The sequence below is a fragment of the Brassica napus genome, chromosome A1 (genome assembly GCF_020379485.1).
Source record: "Brassica napus cultivar Da-Ae chromosome A1, Da-Ae, whole genome shotgun sequence".
Taxonomy (NCBI): Eukaryota; Viridiplantae; Streptophyta; class Magnoliopsida; order Brassicales; family Brassicaceae; genus Brassica; species Brassica napus.
Window position 1 is genome coordinate 11,735,908 of NC_063434.1, and position 16,851 is coordinate 11,752,758.

The 16,851-nt window shown below is 41.1% G+C and overlaps 2 protein-coding genes across 4 annotated transcripts; one reads left to right on the forward strand and one right to left on the reverse strand.

Annotated features, from left to right (window-relative positions):
* The first annotated feature begins 1,948 nt into the window (after nt 1–1,948).
* On the forward strand, nt 1,949–6,332 carry LOC106361081 (formin-like protein 3). Of its 2 annotated transcripts, XM_022718668.2 has the most exons (5): nt 1,949–2,867; nt 3,064–3,736; nt 3,830–4,277; nt 4,350–4,785; nt 5,005–6,332. In XM_022718668.2, exons 1-5 carry the CDS (start codon nt 2,748–2,750, stop codon nt 5,839–5,841), a joined length of 2,514 nt encoding a protein of 837 aa, XP_022574389.2. In that variant the 5' UTR covers nt 1,949–2,747; the 3' UTR covers nt 5,842–6,332. The 2 variants fall into 2 exon arrangements, with proteins under 2 accessions (XP_022574389.2, XP_048629864.1); XM_048773907.1 differs by having other exon boundaries at nt 3,830–4,785.
* LOC106446980 (histone-lysine N-methyltransferase ATXR3-like) lies at nt 6,006–16,851 on the reverse strand. Of its 2 annotated transcripts, XM_048773837.1 has the most exons (19): nt 14,050–16,849; nt 13,829–13,885; nt 12,303–13,430; nt 11,723–12,096; nt 11,112–11,642; nt 10,917–11,017; nt 9,528–10,560; nt 9,378–9,449; nt 9,132–9,242; nt 8,948–9,048; nt 8,478–8,577; nt 8,304–8,399; nt 7,957–8,124; nt 7,745–7,870; nt 7,550–7,603; nt 7,170–7,417; nt 6,981–7,089; nt 6,590–6,892; nt 6,006–6,490 (listed from the first exon to the last, which is right to left on the reverse strand). In XM_048773837.1, exons 1-19 carry the CDS (start codon nt 16,319–16,321, stop codon nt 6,314–6,316), a joined length of 7,161 nt encoding a protein of 2,386 aa, XP_048629794.1. In that variant the 5' UTR covers nt 16,322–16,849; the 3' UTR covers nt 6,006–6,313. The 2 variants fall into 2 exon arrangements, with proteins under 2 accessions (XP_048629794.1, XP_048629814.1); XM_048773857.1 differs by lacking the exons at nt 6,006–6,490; nt 6,590–6,892; nt 6,981–7,089; nt 7,170–7,417; nt 7,550–7,603 and having other exon boundaries at nt 7,808–7,890; nt 14,050–16,851.

The window sequence follows — 16,851 nt, forward strand, 5'->3', positions numbered from 1 at the left end:
CAGCTTCCCAGTAGCAGGTAGATCCTAGATACTTCCTTTTCATCCAAGAAGCCCATAGCGATGAAGTCTGCGAAAATAGAAGCCATGTGTACCTTAAGTACAGAGTTTTATTCCATTCATGGAAACTTCTAAGTCCGAGTCCCCCTTCTGACTTTGGCAAGCATACCGTGGACCATTTAACTTTCGCCTGATAAGCACCCTCCACTGTCCCTGACCAGAGGAATCTTGAGCAAAGGGATTCAATCTTACGTATACAGCTCTTAGGTAAGACGAAAGTTGTGATCCAAAAGATGACAGTCACTGTGATCACTGATACTATCAGCTGTAGCCTTCCTGCATAAGACAATTTTTTTACTGCCCAACCCACAAATCTGCATCGAATTTTATCCAACAGAGGCTCATATTCGGAAACTCTCAACTTCCTTGACATAAGCGGCAATCCTAAATACCTCACAGGAAGGGAACCAGTAGTGAAACCATAACTAGATATAGCTGCGGTTTCAACCAGGTTCAGGCCCGCTGTGAAGAGTTGTGTCTTGTTGAAGTTTGTAACTAAACCTGACCAAGAAGCAAAATCATCAAGAGTTTCGACAATTCCATGAAGTGAGGAGCTGCCACCGTCAAAGAAAACCATCACGCCGTCCGCAAACATTAGGTGAGAGATGGCCAGGTCTTCTGTTTGCGGGTGATACTTTATGTATCCAGAGTCAAATCTTGCACGGAGTAATTGTGAAAACACCTCCATCGCCAATACAAATAGATAAGGTGAAAGTGGATCACCTTGTCTAAGACCACGAGAGCTTTGAAAATAACCACTTGAGCTGCCATTGATAGAAACTGAGAAAGAGGGTGTGGAGATACACTCAATTATCCAGTCTCTGAACTTTGTCGGTACTCCTAAGGCTTGAAGAGTGGCAATGATGAAGTCCCATCTCAGTGAATCAAAAGCTTTTCTAAGGTCGACTTTGAGCATCCCACTCGGTTGGACATTGTTGCTATTGTAGCCGTGGATAATCTCTGTGGCAAGCAATACATTTTCACCCAACATTCTACCCGGTAGGAAAGCAGACTGGTAAGGAGAAATGACCTCCACCAAGATTTTCTTTAACCTTCCTGCCAACAGTTTTGCAATCACTTTATAAAGTGTGTTCAGGCAAGAGATAGGTCTAAAATCAGTCATTTTTGAGGCGTTTGGTATCTTGGGTATGAGGACTAAAGTAGCTGCATTCCATTGCTTTAGAAGCTTTCCTGAAGAGAAGAATTCGGAGACAGCAGCAGTCACTTCCGGTCCAACAATGGACCAGCAGGTAGAGAAGAATTCTGAGGTGAAACCGTCAGCCCCACTGGTTTTGTTCTTAGGGAGAGAGAAGAAGGCTTCACGAATTTCTTCAGATGTGAAGTCCCTTGAGAGGCCTGATTTCTGAGCTTCATTGCAGCGAAACGGAATGAGAAGGTCAATGTCACTCTGCTCAAACAGTTGGTGTGGCACTTCGAGGTTGAGGAACTTCTTAAAGTAATCTACAGAGTGATCAGCAATGTCTTTGGCTGAATCATAGCGATTTCCTTCCTCATCCATCAAGTAATGTATATGATTGATAGATTTTCTGGTATCTGTTAATCTGTGGTAGTATGCGGTATTACTATCACCCAAGTCCAGCGCTGTGATTCTTGATCTTTGCAAAAAAAAAGATTCCTCAGCTTTAGCCAGGGTCGACCATTTTCGGTGAGCTTGGTCCTCCTTCTCAGCATTTCGAACAGAAGGGAAATTCATCAGTTGGCTCTGCATACGAAGGAGTTGCGTATGTGCCTCGAGCACTCTTTTTTCCAGATTTGAGTAGTTATCTCTACTGAAACTTTTGATCTCAGGTTTAAGGAGTTTCAGCTTCTTTGAAACCCTTAGCATCTCTGATCCCGTGACATTGAATGTGAACCAAAGCTCTCTGACAACCATCAAGAAATTCTGATTCTGCAGTATATAGTTGAAGAACTTGAATGGTTTCTTACTTGCCTGACTTTCTAGCTGGAGCGATACACCACAAGACGCATGATCCGAGAAGTCAGGTTCACCAAAATAGGCAAATGAGGTTGGGAAGCAGTCCAGCCAGGCAGAGTTGACGAGGACGCGATCAAGTTTCTTGGCCACAGGGTTGGTCTTAGACTTATTCTACCAAGTAAAAGTGCTACCTCTAAATGTGAGGTCAGCTAGCTCAGAATCAAGCAAGCAGTCCCTAAACTGACGTGTGCGCAGATCGACTCTGGAGTCTAGATAATTGGGAAGATAATATTTGGAGTCTTTTTTGGACGCATATCATTGTGATCAAATCTTACAATTTTAATATGTCATAAATATACAGCAAAACAATCCAGAAATGTTATCAAAAAGCGTGTTATTTCATTAGAACAGCTTAAGAGAGTTAACCAAATTAACAAAAAGAAAAAAAAAACAGAACATAATCTGCGTTTCTGTTAGTCTCACAAGTCACAACGTAAAAACAACTTTCCCTCAAAAAACAAAAAAAAATAAAATAAAATAATCCTGAAACAGAGCTTCTCTTTTCGTTTGTTGAAATTTTGTTTGTGGTTGCCGCGATTGTTAGGCCCTGTAAAAAAAAAGCGTTCATACGTTGGTCGGAGCCTTTTTGCATGGCGGTTTGCTTTGGAGGGAGTACGGCAAAGATATCAAGGTCTGCAAATTTAGACGTCGTTGCGATATTGGGTGCTTTCCGTGAGATGAGAAACGGAGGTTAATGGGGAGATTGAGAACAGCTTTTCTTGCCGTCTCTCTCGTTTTTCTTGTTTGCGTTTCCGAGGAGATTATCTCTCGACGCGGCGCCAACCGCGGCGAGGCTCACGGTGGCGATGATGTGGTAAGTTCATCCTCCTTGCTTCGTTTTCTCGTTTTAGAAACAAATCAAGAACGCATGGAGCAATCTTTTTTTTTTGGCCAAATACGTATATATGAAGCAATCTTCATTTAGGTTTTTATTTTGTGCATATTCAGACAACATGTTTGTTATTCCGACCACAAGTTTATTATTGACGAACGTGTTATTTTTCTGATAGGCAGAACAAACATGGATACATTGTAGAAAAGAATTGAAAGATAAGAACAGAGATTGCCTTATCTATATCCCTCCTCGTGTAGCAGCAGCTAATGATACGTACCAGAAACTATCCGTCTTAACCGGTTGGTTCAGCAACTGGTTTGGACCTCTCCTTGATTCTACTACAAGCTATCCAACAAGAAAGCTGATCGGTAAGCAAAAGAGAAAGAAAAAGAAAAAGAGAAAGAAGTTTAGAGTATCTGCTCCAAACTTTGCACTTGGTCCTGCACCAGGTTTTGCTCCAGGTCCTTCTCCCCGTTTCGCTCCAGGTCCTGCTCCAACAACTCCTCAGAGTTATGACCTTGTTGCACCTTCAAGCTCTCCTTCATATTCGCCAGCTGAGGCGCCGGATGAATCAAGCTTTGGTGGTCCGACTAAGAAGAGAGCAAAGAGTATTGTTGCTCCTAGTCAAAGTGTTCCAGGTCCTCCTCCTCCTCCACCACCGGAGAGGAAGAATGATATCTTGATGGATCTTATCATCGCTGTTGCTTCAACCGCTGTGTTAACGTTTTTTCTAGTTGCATTGCTCTTCTTATGTTGCTTCAGACGCAACAACCGCAAAAATGCGGTTGGTCCTAGAAATGGACCAAGAGATGAAGGACCACTTCTACATTTATCTGATTTATCAGCTGGTAAATGATGTTTTTTATTAAATCAAAACGGTTTCACGTTTTAATCTTTCAAGAACTATAACTAACTCTTGTTTTGCTTATTTTTTTCTTTAGGATCTAATGAGAACTCTCCAAAGGTTGCAGCCACGAGTAGGAGATTCTTCACTGCTACTTCTAAGAAGAGATCGTTTCTGTCTAGAGTATCTCTAAAGAGAAACCATCATGACTTCCCACCAGCTGAAGCGTCGTCATCCTCTGGACTTCCTCTTCCTCCTGGAAGATCATCAGGAGCTCCTCCTCTTCCTCCTGTGGCTCCACCACCTCCACAGGCTCCACCACCACCTCCTCCTAAATCTAAACCTCCTCCTCCTGCTCCTCCAAAACTTGTGCGTCCTCCACCTGCACCACCAAAACGTCAAGGACGTAGCTCCTCTGGAGATGGTTCTGACGTTGATTCGGAGACCGGAGCTCCGAAAACGAAACTAAAACCGTTTTTCTGGGATAAAATGGCTAACCCTGATCAGAAAATGGTTTGGCATGAGATCAGCGCCGGTTCATTCCAGTTAAGAACTGAATTAAAACTTTTAATACCTTTGTTTCCAGATCTTTGCCTAACTCACATTCTGCTTTGTAGGTTCAACGAACAGGAGATGGAGTCTCTTTTCGGTTACAATGATGTGAACAAAAACAAGAATGGTCAAAGAGGAGAATCATCTAGAGACTCTCCTGTTCAATATATACAAATCATTGATCCAAGGAAAGCACAAAACTTATCTATTCTTCTCCGAGCTTTGAATGTAACAATAGAAGAAGTCGTTGATGCCATCAAAGAAGGTAACGAGCTCCCAGTGGAGCTTCTCCAAACATTGTTGAAGATGGCTCCAACTTCAGAGGAAGAACTCAAACTTAGACTATACTCGGGAGATCTTCATCTACTTGGCCCTGCGGAGCGATTCTTGAAAATTCTTGTTGATATACCTTTTGCGTTTAAACGTATAGAGTCGCTTATATTCATGATATCGCTTCAAGAAGAAGTCTCTGGCATCAAAGAATCACTCGCAACTCTCGAAGTAAGTCCACAATTACACATGACTTGCCTACTATGTATTTTAATTTGAGTAGTGTTTAAATCTAAATACAATTCAAGGCATTATTACATAGATTTTAGAGTTCACCAACTTTAAATTATCTTACAATTTTAAAATTTGATGGATTGCAAAATATTAATAATTTATTTTAAATCATTAATTGAATAGTATTCTGTTTTTTTGTTTTTTGTTTTGTTTCAGGTGGCTTGCAAGAAACTTAAAAACAGTAGACTGTTCATAAAACTACTAGAAGCAGTTCTCAAGACAGGAAACAGAATGAATGTCGGAACTTTCCGCGGTGACGCGCAAGCTTTCAAACTCGACACGCTCTTGAAACTCTCTGACGTCAAAGGAACTGATGGCAAAACTACACTATTACACTTTGTTGTCCTTGAGATCATTCGTTCTGAAGGCGTTCGTGCTCTTCGCCTCCAGAGATCAAGCAAAAGCTTCTCCAGCGTTAAAACAGACGATACCAACACAGACACAAGTCCACAGTCTGTTGAACGTTACCGAAGCACTGGACTTCAAGTTGTTTCGGGACTAACCACAGAGCTTGAAGATGTCAAGAGAGCAGCAATAATAGACGCTGATGGATTAGCTTCAACACTGATGAACCTAAGTGGCTCGTTGACCAATGCGAGGGAGTTTCTGAAGACGATGGACGAAGAGAGCGATTTCGAGAAAGCTTTAACTGGGTTCATAGAACGTGCAGATGGTGATATCAAGTGGTTGAAGGAAGAAGAAGAGAGGATCATGGTGTTGGTGAAAAGCTCTGCTGATTACTTCCATGGCAAATCTGCCAAGAACGAAGGGTTGCGTTTGTTTGCTATAGTGCGTGACTTCTTGATAATGTTGGAGAAAGTTTGCAGAGAAGTTAAAGAAACAACGATGATGACATCCAGCAAAAATCATTCGAGTAAGAAGGAAACAGAGATGATTCCGGAAAGTAATCAACCGGATAACATTCGACGGCATTTGTTTCCGGCCATTGCTGAACGGAGAGCTGACAGTTCGGATGATTCAGACAGTGACTAGGATGGAATAAGCAAAGCAGTTCGTTATGTTAGTTTTTGTATTATGTTGTATCATTTCAGTTTCAAGTAAAACACAAACAAAAAAAAGTAACTTACAATTTGTATTTATGTATAATTCTGTTTTTGTTTGTGCCCAGCTTTATAAAAATAGATAGATAGATGGTAGGAACAAGAACACGAGAGCTTTTATTACTAAAAGAAGAGATACAACCTAGTCAAATGATTCTCCTCTATGAAAATTATGTGAGCCTAATCTAACAAGAATAACAATGGTATCCTAACCCAAAGTTATTGTTAAATTCTAAAAATCACATATATGGTAAAAAAGCTATACATTAGAATGAGGGGAAAGCTTGAGAGACTCCTTGCAGTGAATGAGTAAGAGACTATTTATAGTAACTGTGTTGCCTCCCCCTCGCTTTCCTAGAAAAGAGAAAGCTTCTGAATAATAGAGGTTTCCTTTCCTTTTTTACCTAACTATCCCATGTCGCTTGAAAGACATGCCTTCTGTTTTTGAGCCACTGCAATAATTCTCTATCTAGTGACGAGTTGTTGACTACAGCATCGAACATCGGGCTTCCTAATACTCCCAAGGTGCTTTTGAACATCCATATTTTGTCCTTTGCCCATGGCTTTTGAGGTTGCTTTGACTGTACAAAAATAAGATAAAAATTTTAAAAGATCACTATCATGGACAATGGTGACAAATGAATAGCATTTCGGAAGTGGGTCAAGTATGAAGAGATTACCATCTGTGAAACCATTGTTTTCACCGTCTTTGGGCCATAAACACGATGCTTTGATGGCTTATGAGCCTTTGCGTAGAAGGAAGCAACTTCGGGTAAAGAGAGGCAACCTCTGGTTGCTTTCACCAATGTAAGATCAGGATCAGTATTTGTCTGTTCATACCAGTAAATCAGCTGGCCGAGACAATAGTTCTCGCCATATGTTTTCCGGTACTCCTTTATACCCTCGCCTAACTTGTCCGCATATTTGGCCCCCAAATCTAACGGGCTAATTTGTACAGGAGAAGACATAAATGACTTGTATTCCTGCCGACCATATCAAGACCCATCTGTCAGTAGAAGTTTAACAAGACTTTGTCTTCTTTTATCATCCAAATCATACGAAATAACTTACCCGAACTTTGAAAAAGCACTTTGTATAGGCATATATGTGAATCAAATCAGCTGCAGCATCATTCCGACACTTGTATGTACAAGGTAGATCTCGGACCTCATCTCTCAACCTTCATGGAAGAAAATATTCTTTGATGTAAGTGTACAGTTTCCTAAAAGTACAATGTTTCATGCATATTGATGCACTAACCAAAGTAATGATCTTTGAAGATCCTTAAGGACGTCTGCAGATCCAGATGGATCATGGGCACGAATCTTGGATCTGAGTTCATCAACAATGCCCTCTTCCACGTGTGGCGAAAGGCACTGAAGGATCTCCTCAACTAAGGAGCCATCCCCGTTCCACAAAAAAGAGACTGTTTCTTCAGGAGTAAGCTTCTCCAGCGGAGGAGGAGCGTTCTTTGGATCCCCAAACACACGTCTCATAACATATCTTACCTGTGTTATAACACTAATTAGAGAAACTTCGATTGGGAAAAAATATTTTACAAGCAATTGCACAAAAAATTTGAAACGCAACGCAGATAACACGATGTTTGGTTATATGATATGAAGAGAGATTGCAGTCACCTTGTCAAGTGTGACAGCCAAATTCTGAAGCCTCTGGTTGTAGACACCCTCAGCCTGTATCATCAAAGTTACAGATATAATAAAGCATATAAAAGCTGGAGAAAAAAATCAAAACCCAGCACAGAGTTCCAAAGCACAAAAGACATGAACTATTGAAAGAACCCGCAGAAAGGTAAAAAGGAATGATGTTCTGACCTGAACCTCAGCATCACTTTTCTCAACATCAAGGTGTATGTCTGAAAAATATTTTCTCTTTTCTTCCATATTATGCTTAAGAATTTCCTCTGGAAGCTTAGTTCTCTCGAAATTGATGAACCGCACCTTTATGCAGAAGAAACTTTCTGTCAGAAGCTGCACTCCCATCAATAGTGCTGCTATAAACTAACATAAAATGATTCAAGACTAACCAGATGAGCAGAATACGCAATCACCCAATCTGGCAGCCCACCAAGCATACAACTTCCCAGTCCAGCTCTTCCCAACTCAAGATAATCTTCTTCTGAAACTGAATTCAGTATACAAGCTTCTAGCATCAGTCTATGTCGATCCAGCAGACCATGCCATTCCTTCAACACCTGTTATATACATGGTTCAGAAAATTATATAGACAATCAAAGGACAAAAGAAATGCTTTTTAAACTTCGGTACAAAGACACTAATTACTCATTAGTGAACAAGCACACCAACCTCTGTCATTAACCTTGCGTATCTTAATACCAGTTAATAATCATATATATGTTAACATCACAATTACCTTCTGAAATGCACCTTCACCAGTGAGATTCAAGTAGCTGCCTCGGCATACTTGGCTACCACACAAGCAGACAGAAGCTTCATATTCTTCCTTACTCTGTTGCAGACATAAATATCATTCTTTTAACAGTAGAATGGGAACATAAATATTAAGAAGAGAGAGGGAAGAACAGACCTCAGTTACAGAATTATAATCAAAAGTTATCTCCTCGCCGTATTCAATCGGACGTACTGAATAGATGCCAATCTGGTAGTGTCCATCCACCGCAGTAACCCTGGAAGCACCAGTTGGCAAAGACGGAAAATGAGTAACCCGTTTAAACTTGTTATTAGGTAGGAAGACACTCAAGTATCAAGAGTTCTCCCCTCCATTTTTTATTTTTTAAAGCATGGACGCATAGGTAAAAGGACGAGTATTGCCTAATATGCCTACGAGTAGAGCAGATATCATAAGCAAATGTTGGTAAGTGTATCCACAAAATTTTATATCTAAGAAATTTATCTGTGTATGTATTGATCTGAGCTTACTTAAGCAGGCTAGTTTATGCATGCAACATGAATGAAACTAAATTATTACAATGGTCACGTGGTTCTACTCTCTAAACAAAATTCTGGAAAATTGGATGATTGCGGAATTTAACTTACTTAGCTTCACAGTTAGGTCGGCAAGAATGACAAATTCGACTCGCATAATTAGCCTTGTGCATGGCATCAACAACAACTAAATCATATCCATCAGCGTCACCCTGCCAGTAACATAACAACATAAAAAATAAGAAAATGGTCTAATATAATATATACAAGCCCAATCATCATATTTTCTTCATACCTTCGGTCTCTCAAGATAGATATTGTAAAACTCTGGTGCAGGATCAGTTTTGTTTTCCTGCAAGGAACGAATTCCATCTTGCTTCTCAAACCACTTCCAAACAGGATAAACCTACAATATCCAAAACATACGTTCAGAGCTCCCTTCAGAGAATGTTTCATATCCAAGAACAGCACGCCCAGTGAATTTCAGAAATTGTGCAGCTGACTAACTACCAAACATAAAACTGCAAAGCTGCAAACCCACCTCTCCAAGAAATTCAACAACAAAATCGTCTTCCACAAAACCACCTTGTTTGTTGCAAACAACACCGAGGCCCTAGCAACAAGATAGATTAACAAAAACAGTCCTAAATAAATTGATGGATTTCTATGAAAGAATGACAGAGCTCTATACCTTCCGATAAGACACATAATTATCACCAGAACGACTTTCTATAGCCTTTAAGACGCCTTGACACATTTTCATTGTTTGTATATCACACTCTTCACGAGCATTCTCTTTGAGCTCTTCAATCACAGGTCTTAAAGGGAATACCATGGGGGTGTTTCCAGATCCAGTGAGAAACCTGACTTTCCTGTTCAGGGCACGTAAGACTACATCTTCTATAAATGAATGTTTATCCTGCAGTGACCAGTCCAATTCTCCGGGCATTGAATCAAGTAAGAGGTTATGGGTGTAAGGATCGATTCCATAAACCTCTTGCTCTAAAACCTCGTTGCCAAGAAGCTTTCTTGGTTTATACTCCTTGACTTCAGGAAGCTCCATATCTAACTCTTCAATGCCATTTCGTTGTGCATTCAGCTTCTCATCATAGTCCTCTGGCAAAGAAACCCGCATCTTTCGTTGTACCTCCTCCTCGTCAGCGACAATCGTGTACTCTTCAATCAGTTCATATTTCCTTGTGACTGGTGGCACAAGACTAGCTTTGGTCATACGTGCACCCCATTCACGCTCTTCGGTCACAGAATCAAAGGATTCGTCTGCTGTAAAATATTTTTCAACACGTGAGTCCTGTGATCGACCTTCTGAACGGATATCCGATTCGCTTTCTGAAGCTGAGCTGTAATTGTCATTGTCAGATAGCGCGGAAGATGTTTCACTTCCCGAACCAAATGATTTACGATTCAGTTTAGACAAACGCCTTTTGATTTCGCGGTCAGATGCATATTCTCCGTAGTCCAGCGCACCATTTACACCAAATGTGTCACTCGTCCTGCTCATGTACTTCTTTTCAGTTACAGATTTGCTCAACTTCTTGTTGTACTTAGAGGCTGATGACAACCCTGAGCCATCTTGCCACGACTTCATCAATTCATCTCTTCTATATGAAGAAGTAGCCATAGAGACCTCTTCTAAACGTGTGGCAAGTTGGATAAACAGTATGATGATTCGGTTCATCTCTTTGGAGTCTCCCCGATTCCTCTCTCTGGATATAAGATAGAATCAGAAGAAATTTTACAAAACTAGTATTAAGGAAAGCAATAAAAACAGCTCCTACCTTTACTTAAGAACTAGGAGTCTAGGAATAAATGTCAAAAACAAGTAATCCTACATCCTAACAAACTGAGGGCCAAAAACCAAGCACATGGGAAGAAAGCGGTTATTGACTTGAGAAATTATAACCTATAATCCAGAAAGGACATCAGCAGTCGTTCAACATATTGTTTGGCAAGTAGAATCTTCATAGTTACTTATTTATAATTTGCAAGTCAATATTTGAAGTATTATTGGCATAATCATGTACTAAAGAAGCTACCCAAAGAAAGAGGAAGGGAGCCTTACTTAATTGCTTCCCTGCACATCCGGCTGATATCCTCCTTGACAGATTTCAAACCATGACTAACGTAGTAACCGTTTTTCATTTTTTCCTCTATATGAGCAACCTAGTAACCAAAGACACATTAGGATTAACTTTAACAAATGGTAAAGAAATAAGAGCAGACATAATATACAGCATACACGAATACCAGAAAGCACCTTTAAATCAAAGAAGTCAAAAGTATTCTGCTTCATGATGCCCCTAAGGCTTGAAGAAAGGAATTCCTCCACTCTCTTATACCCGTGTTCTGACTTCTTAATCGCCCATCGCCTGATACGAGCATCCCTGGATAGAATTGCCGATGATTTCCGTGCATCATACAATTTTGAGCGTTTGTATAAGCTTCTTCGGAATAACTGATTGGCTGAGTCTCGCTTTTCCACTCGATCAAAGTAATCCTTAAGGTTACCAAAATCATCTGTATCTCCTCCTAATTCCATAGACTTATTAACATTAGTCTGTTTCAAACTCCTTGACCTGGAATGCAAGTCACCTGGTCCAGGATGCTGGCATTTGAGCCAACTTACTTTTCTATATTTCAAAGTCAAATTTCCAAACTGGGAGCAGCCTGTGATGTCTATAGAAGATATATGGGGAAATAAACGAAGAATTTCCTCAAGCATGCTGGAAGTCACGTTTGTACAACCAACCAGAATAATAGAATCAATCTTCTCCGTGTTGTAAGTGTTCTGCAAGAGAATGTCATATCAGATCAATTAAAATACTAAATTTTCTAAAATACTGTAAACGAAAAGTACAGAGTGCTCACCATGATACTCCAGAGCCTAGAATCTGTGCAGTTGGGACCCAAAGAAGATAAGTCAACTTGTCTTGAAATATCCTTGTATGAACTAACAATGGCCTTCCAGTGTCTACAAGTCATGGACGCAAATGCAAGTGATTTTACATCATATCTCAGCAAATGAAACACCCGTGCTAACACGTGACCATCTAACAAATCCCAGTACATCCCCACGCTGCCAGAAGATCCACTTCCTTCAACATGGAAAGTAGCGTCCCCACATAAATCCTCAAATGTCGACTCATCCTTCTGAAATATTTGTGCATCTTTCACTTCAGAATGGTCTCCACTTTCACCAGCCATCAATCGAACTCTTTTCGTATATGATGATGAATCAAATTCTGAGGTTTATGAACCAAAAACAAAAGAGAGAAGAGAACAAATGTTTAAACATACGAAAGCAGGAACTGCACAGTGTTATAACCAGAAGAGAATGAAGAAACAAAGGAAATAGCCACCCAAGTTCAGAAACCGATAATAACTTGAAGAAAAGCATGAGCTAATAAGACGGATGGGGTGGCATTTAAGTTCTGGTAGTTATGCATACCTGAATATGGGTGCATGTACTTGCCAGTCTCTTTCTTTGGCTGTCTTGCATGAATCCAAGAGTCTAAGACATCGTTTATGGCAGCAGAAAATTCCCGAGTCTTGTATGTTTTCATAACCAATTGATGGAGTTTCCCACGGAAATAACCAAGAAACTGAGGATGCATAGCATGGAACGAGCTTAGACTTGTGTCCATTTCAGAATGCTTGAAATCCTGCGACTCTGAGACATCAAGGCTTTGACAATCTGAAGGCAGAACTGGGGCTTTCCCCTTGCCACTGATTTCAGAAGTTTTTGTGATAGAAGTAACAGGTACCCAAATTTTGTCAGATTTCCTGAAGACACTAGTGTGGCGCTTTATTAAACCTTTAGCAACCAATATCTGGAGCTCCGAAAATGGCAAAGGTCCTTGTTCTTGCCCAGAACCATCCATGTAGAACCAATCACCCAAATGCAATTGCAAATCATCGACTGTAAACAGACGATCCCCAGGGGTGCTAACAGATGCGTCAGTTCTCCAAAATCCCTGCATATCTTGACTACCGCAAGCTGATGACTGAGAAATACTTTCGACGGATTCCCTCTTGGAATCACTAGATGCAGGGGATGGACGAGCATGCCTTGAAGAGAACTTTTCCCCACCACGAACTTTTACAAGGGGATCAGGAACTGATGGAACTTGATCATTAACGACTAATGAGTTAAGCCTAACTACAGACAGCACACTAGCTTTTACTCCCCTCGCCTGATTTCTCTCATCTACACCAGAAAAAGCCCACAGGGGAAGTTCCAGCCTAGAGCGGCTGCGAGGATTATACAAATCATCCTTGTGATGCCAGCGAGGATCCTCATACCCAGACTTCTGCATCAGGCATAATGGGAAACCATCATTCAGAACCATTTTCTTTTTGTAATCTCTATCTTGAAAAGCTTCATCGTGTCTTATCCAGTCCCCGCCTGTGCAAGACCAACGACCTGAAAACCAGCTGCCTATCTCATCGCTCTCAGAACAATCAACATTTTCTGACTTCGATTCTTCGATGGCCATTGCCTTGGGCTCTGAACGTTCCCACGACTCCTCATTTAATAGCAACTGATTTACCACTTGATAGTAGCACCAGATGATATCTGCAAATGCCAGAGTAGAACTTCTAAATAGTGTCATGCAAAACATGTGGATAAATTTTTTAAAAAAAAAACATGTGAATAAACAAGAAGCTATGATTACTAAAAGTTGATGTCGTCTAAATGAATATCCATGTTCATGCACAAACCATCATATGGCAGTAGACGGCCATTACGTCTTTAACACACATCAACACTTCCAAATACTACAAACGAACTAATATAAATATAGATGACTATATAATATCTTAAGTGAATATAAACGCTTGTATCGTTACGTTTTCTGATAGTAGAAGTAGGCCAAGTTAGGAATATAACTTGCCTGAAAGGAGGAGAAGCAAATAGAGAAAAAAATCATATCATGCTATAGAAAAAGTGCAAGTGGTGCCAACGAAACATACCTTCAGAACTCACAAACCTTCTCGTCTCTTCAAGCTCAACTTTAATCTGCACAGCTTCTGCAAAGCGATAAAAATAAGCCTATCTTAGGTATGGCATAGAAGCCCCATGGTGCAATAAACTAAATGTATTAAGAAAAATGCTTCAGATATTTGCTAGCATTTTTGGCTGAAAACATCAAATTTCTGGCCGGAAAGATAATATTTTACATCTACTACAGTACCTCCAAGTGTTTCAAGTTCCCTGCCAGGGATGATAGTATAGCCATCCAAGAGACTCGCGATCCTGTTATCAAACTGGAAATCTTCATGATGGCCCACTACAGTATCATTACTATCTGGTATGGACAATGATTCAGGCAAGGAATCTTCAGCTCCTTGCTCCATATGAACTGCTTTGACAGCATCTGCAATATCTTCTAATAAATTACCAGGCGCTTCAGGAGGATTCACGAGCCGTGTCACAGCATCTGACACGATTGATGGAATATTTATGTTGACCACAGGAGATGTTGCATTTTCAATAGTGACCCACCTATTATTATCTGAATGTTTAATCATATGGTCAGAGAAAAGAATGCCTTGCTCCACAAGAGCTTTAAGCTCGGATAACTTTGCAGGCCCATGTTCAGTGCCATAGTAATCAAGATAAAACCACTCCCCCAAGGATGAATCTGCCGCCATAGGCTCCTCGTGAGGTGGTGTATCACAAATGTCCATATCTACCTCCATCGATGGCAACTCTTCGGTAGTTGCTTCACCAACTAGCACAGACTCTTTTCCCTTTGCACACGCACTTGGAATCTTGGAAGAATCACATACAGAATTTTTCTCAGCCACCGGATTATTGTTATTCAAAATGTTTTTACCTTGCAATTCTTTTCTTGATGGAGACGACTCTTTTCCATTAGAATCCCTATGCCTTTGCTTATTCTCAAGCTCCATACCAGTCTGAGAATCCCTCCTCTCCCTAACTCCACTCTTTCTGCTTATATCTCTATGGCCATTACGTCTGGTACGATCGCTCTGGGGATCTTCCATATATTTAGAAGTTCCGTCGCGGCGATCACCGGACCATTCAGAGTAACTTGGACTTCTTCTATAATCATGGTGATGGCTGCGGTCATGTGGAGACCTTTTACGAGCATGTGAAGGCTTCTCAAAGATATATGGCGATCTCTCCCGGGCATATGGCGACCTTTCCCGATTGTGGGAACTTCTATCCCTGTGGCCATGGTACCTAGACCGGTCATGTGGGGACAGATCAGATCGTGCAGGGCTGTGTCCATGTCTGTCTGAAACAGCCCTGGCAGGGAAATATGAGTCTTGATGCTTTTTAGGATACTTTTCCAGAGATGAGTGTTTTGATGAATAGGAATCTCTGTAGTCTCTCTCAACAGAGTTCCGTGAATAGTGGTCTGGGTGAAGAGAGCGGGAACAATCATCAGAAAGTTTTCTATATTTGGAGCTCCCATAGTCCCCATTATCCGCATAAAGATGTTTGCGCTCAAAACTATCCGGTTCAGCTCCATGTCGCTTCAGTTTGTTCACAGTAGAAGAGTACTCTTTCCCAAGATTATTGGGATCGTTGTATTCGTTCTTATGTAAGCTTTCCTCTATTACAATTTTAGAACTGACTCTCGTAGCTCTGTCATTCCCACTTCTGAACTCTCTCCGGCGATAGGTATCCTCATTCAAAAACCTCCCGCCGGGCGGGGTGCGTTCATGTTCATAGTCATAATCATATTTCCACGTTTTCTCTCTGTCAACTCCATTCCTACGAGATCTGTTGTAACTATGATCATCCTTTACCGTATCCATCTTATGCCATCTGTCTGGAATGAACTCCCCCTTCTCAATTTCATTACCGGGATCTCTCCATGATCTGATTTCTCTCTCTTCTTTCCTGTACTTATCTGCGGGTAAATCCCTTCTCTCCACATAAGATTTATCATATTGCAGGTTACTGCAATCCCCAGAAATCTCCCCTTTTTCAATCTCATTATTCCGCAGTGACTTCACTGGAGAAATCTCACCGGTCTCCAAATCCCCATGAGAATTTAATGTACCTAATTCACCCTCTTCCACTTCATCCTTAAACCCAGAATCTCCACCGTTTTCTTCTTTATTGCTACTTTCTCCTCCTTTTCCTTGCAAAAGTTCACTCTTTTTATCCTGCTCTTTCTTCAGGACCTGTGATTCTCCAGAAAGTTGCACTACCTGATCTTTCGGCTGCTCTTCTGCTTGTTTCTGAGGCTGCTTGGGCTTCCTCCTGACAACTTTACGAATAACCTTAACAATTTTCTTCTTCTTAGGTGGCTGAGACGCTGAGGGTTTAGCTGGCTGGGACTCCGGAAGCTTATCACTAGTTGAGATTGAAGTGTGACCATTCTCGGGAACCTTGGTATCAATGTTGCCTCCACAAAGCGTCTTCTCTGGAAGCTTGTCCATGATATTCAGTAGAGGCATGCATGTGGCGACACCCCCATCGCTCATGGAAACAAAGCTTTTCTCAAGTCCCGGGGATATCAATACTCATGCTTCAGAACATCCACCGCCAAATTCAAGAACCTGTACACACCCAAGAAGCAATCAGTGGCGAAAACTGAATGTAGGGTTCTGCCCAGAGCGAGAATCTGGAAACCCTACGGAGCCAAATTGATGAAATTAGAGGAGACGATGAGACGGGAAGACAGCGAATTGAAGCGGGGATTATACCGGGGAGGGTAAGGAAACGTAGCGAAGGGGATCAAAAAAACCCTAGAATAGAGCTGGGAGGAAGACGAAGGAACGTGAGAAGGATGAGAAATTTCTGGAGAATAAGAGATCGAGGTCAAAGAAGACGAATCGAGAAGGAAACCCTAGAAAGCTCTCGCTAAATCTTAATCTGGTTGTTCCCGTTTCGCCGGAAAATCACCGTTGCGGCGTGTGTTCTTTCTCTCTCTGCGACCTGCGCTTCTCTTCTGAATCGTTGTGTTCTCTCTCTCTCTCTCTCCGTTATGTTTTCCTGAAAGAAGAAGCCGTCG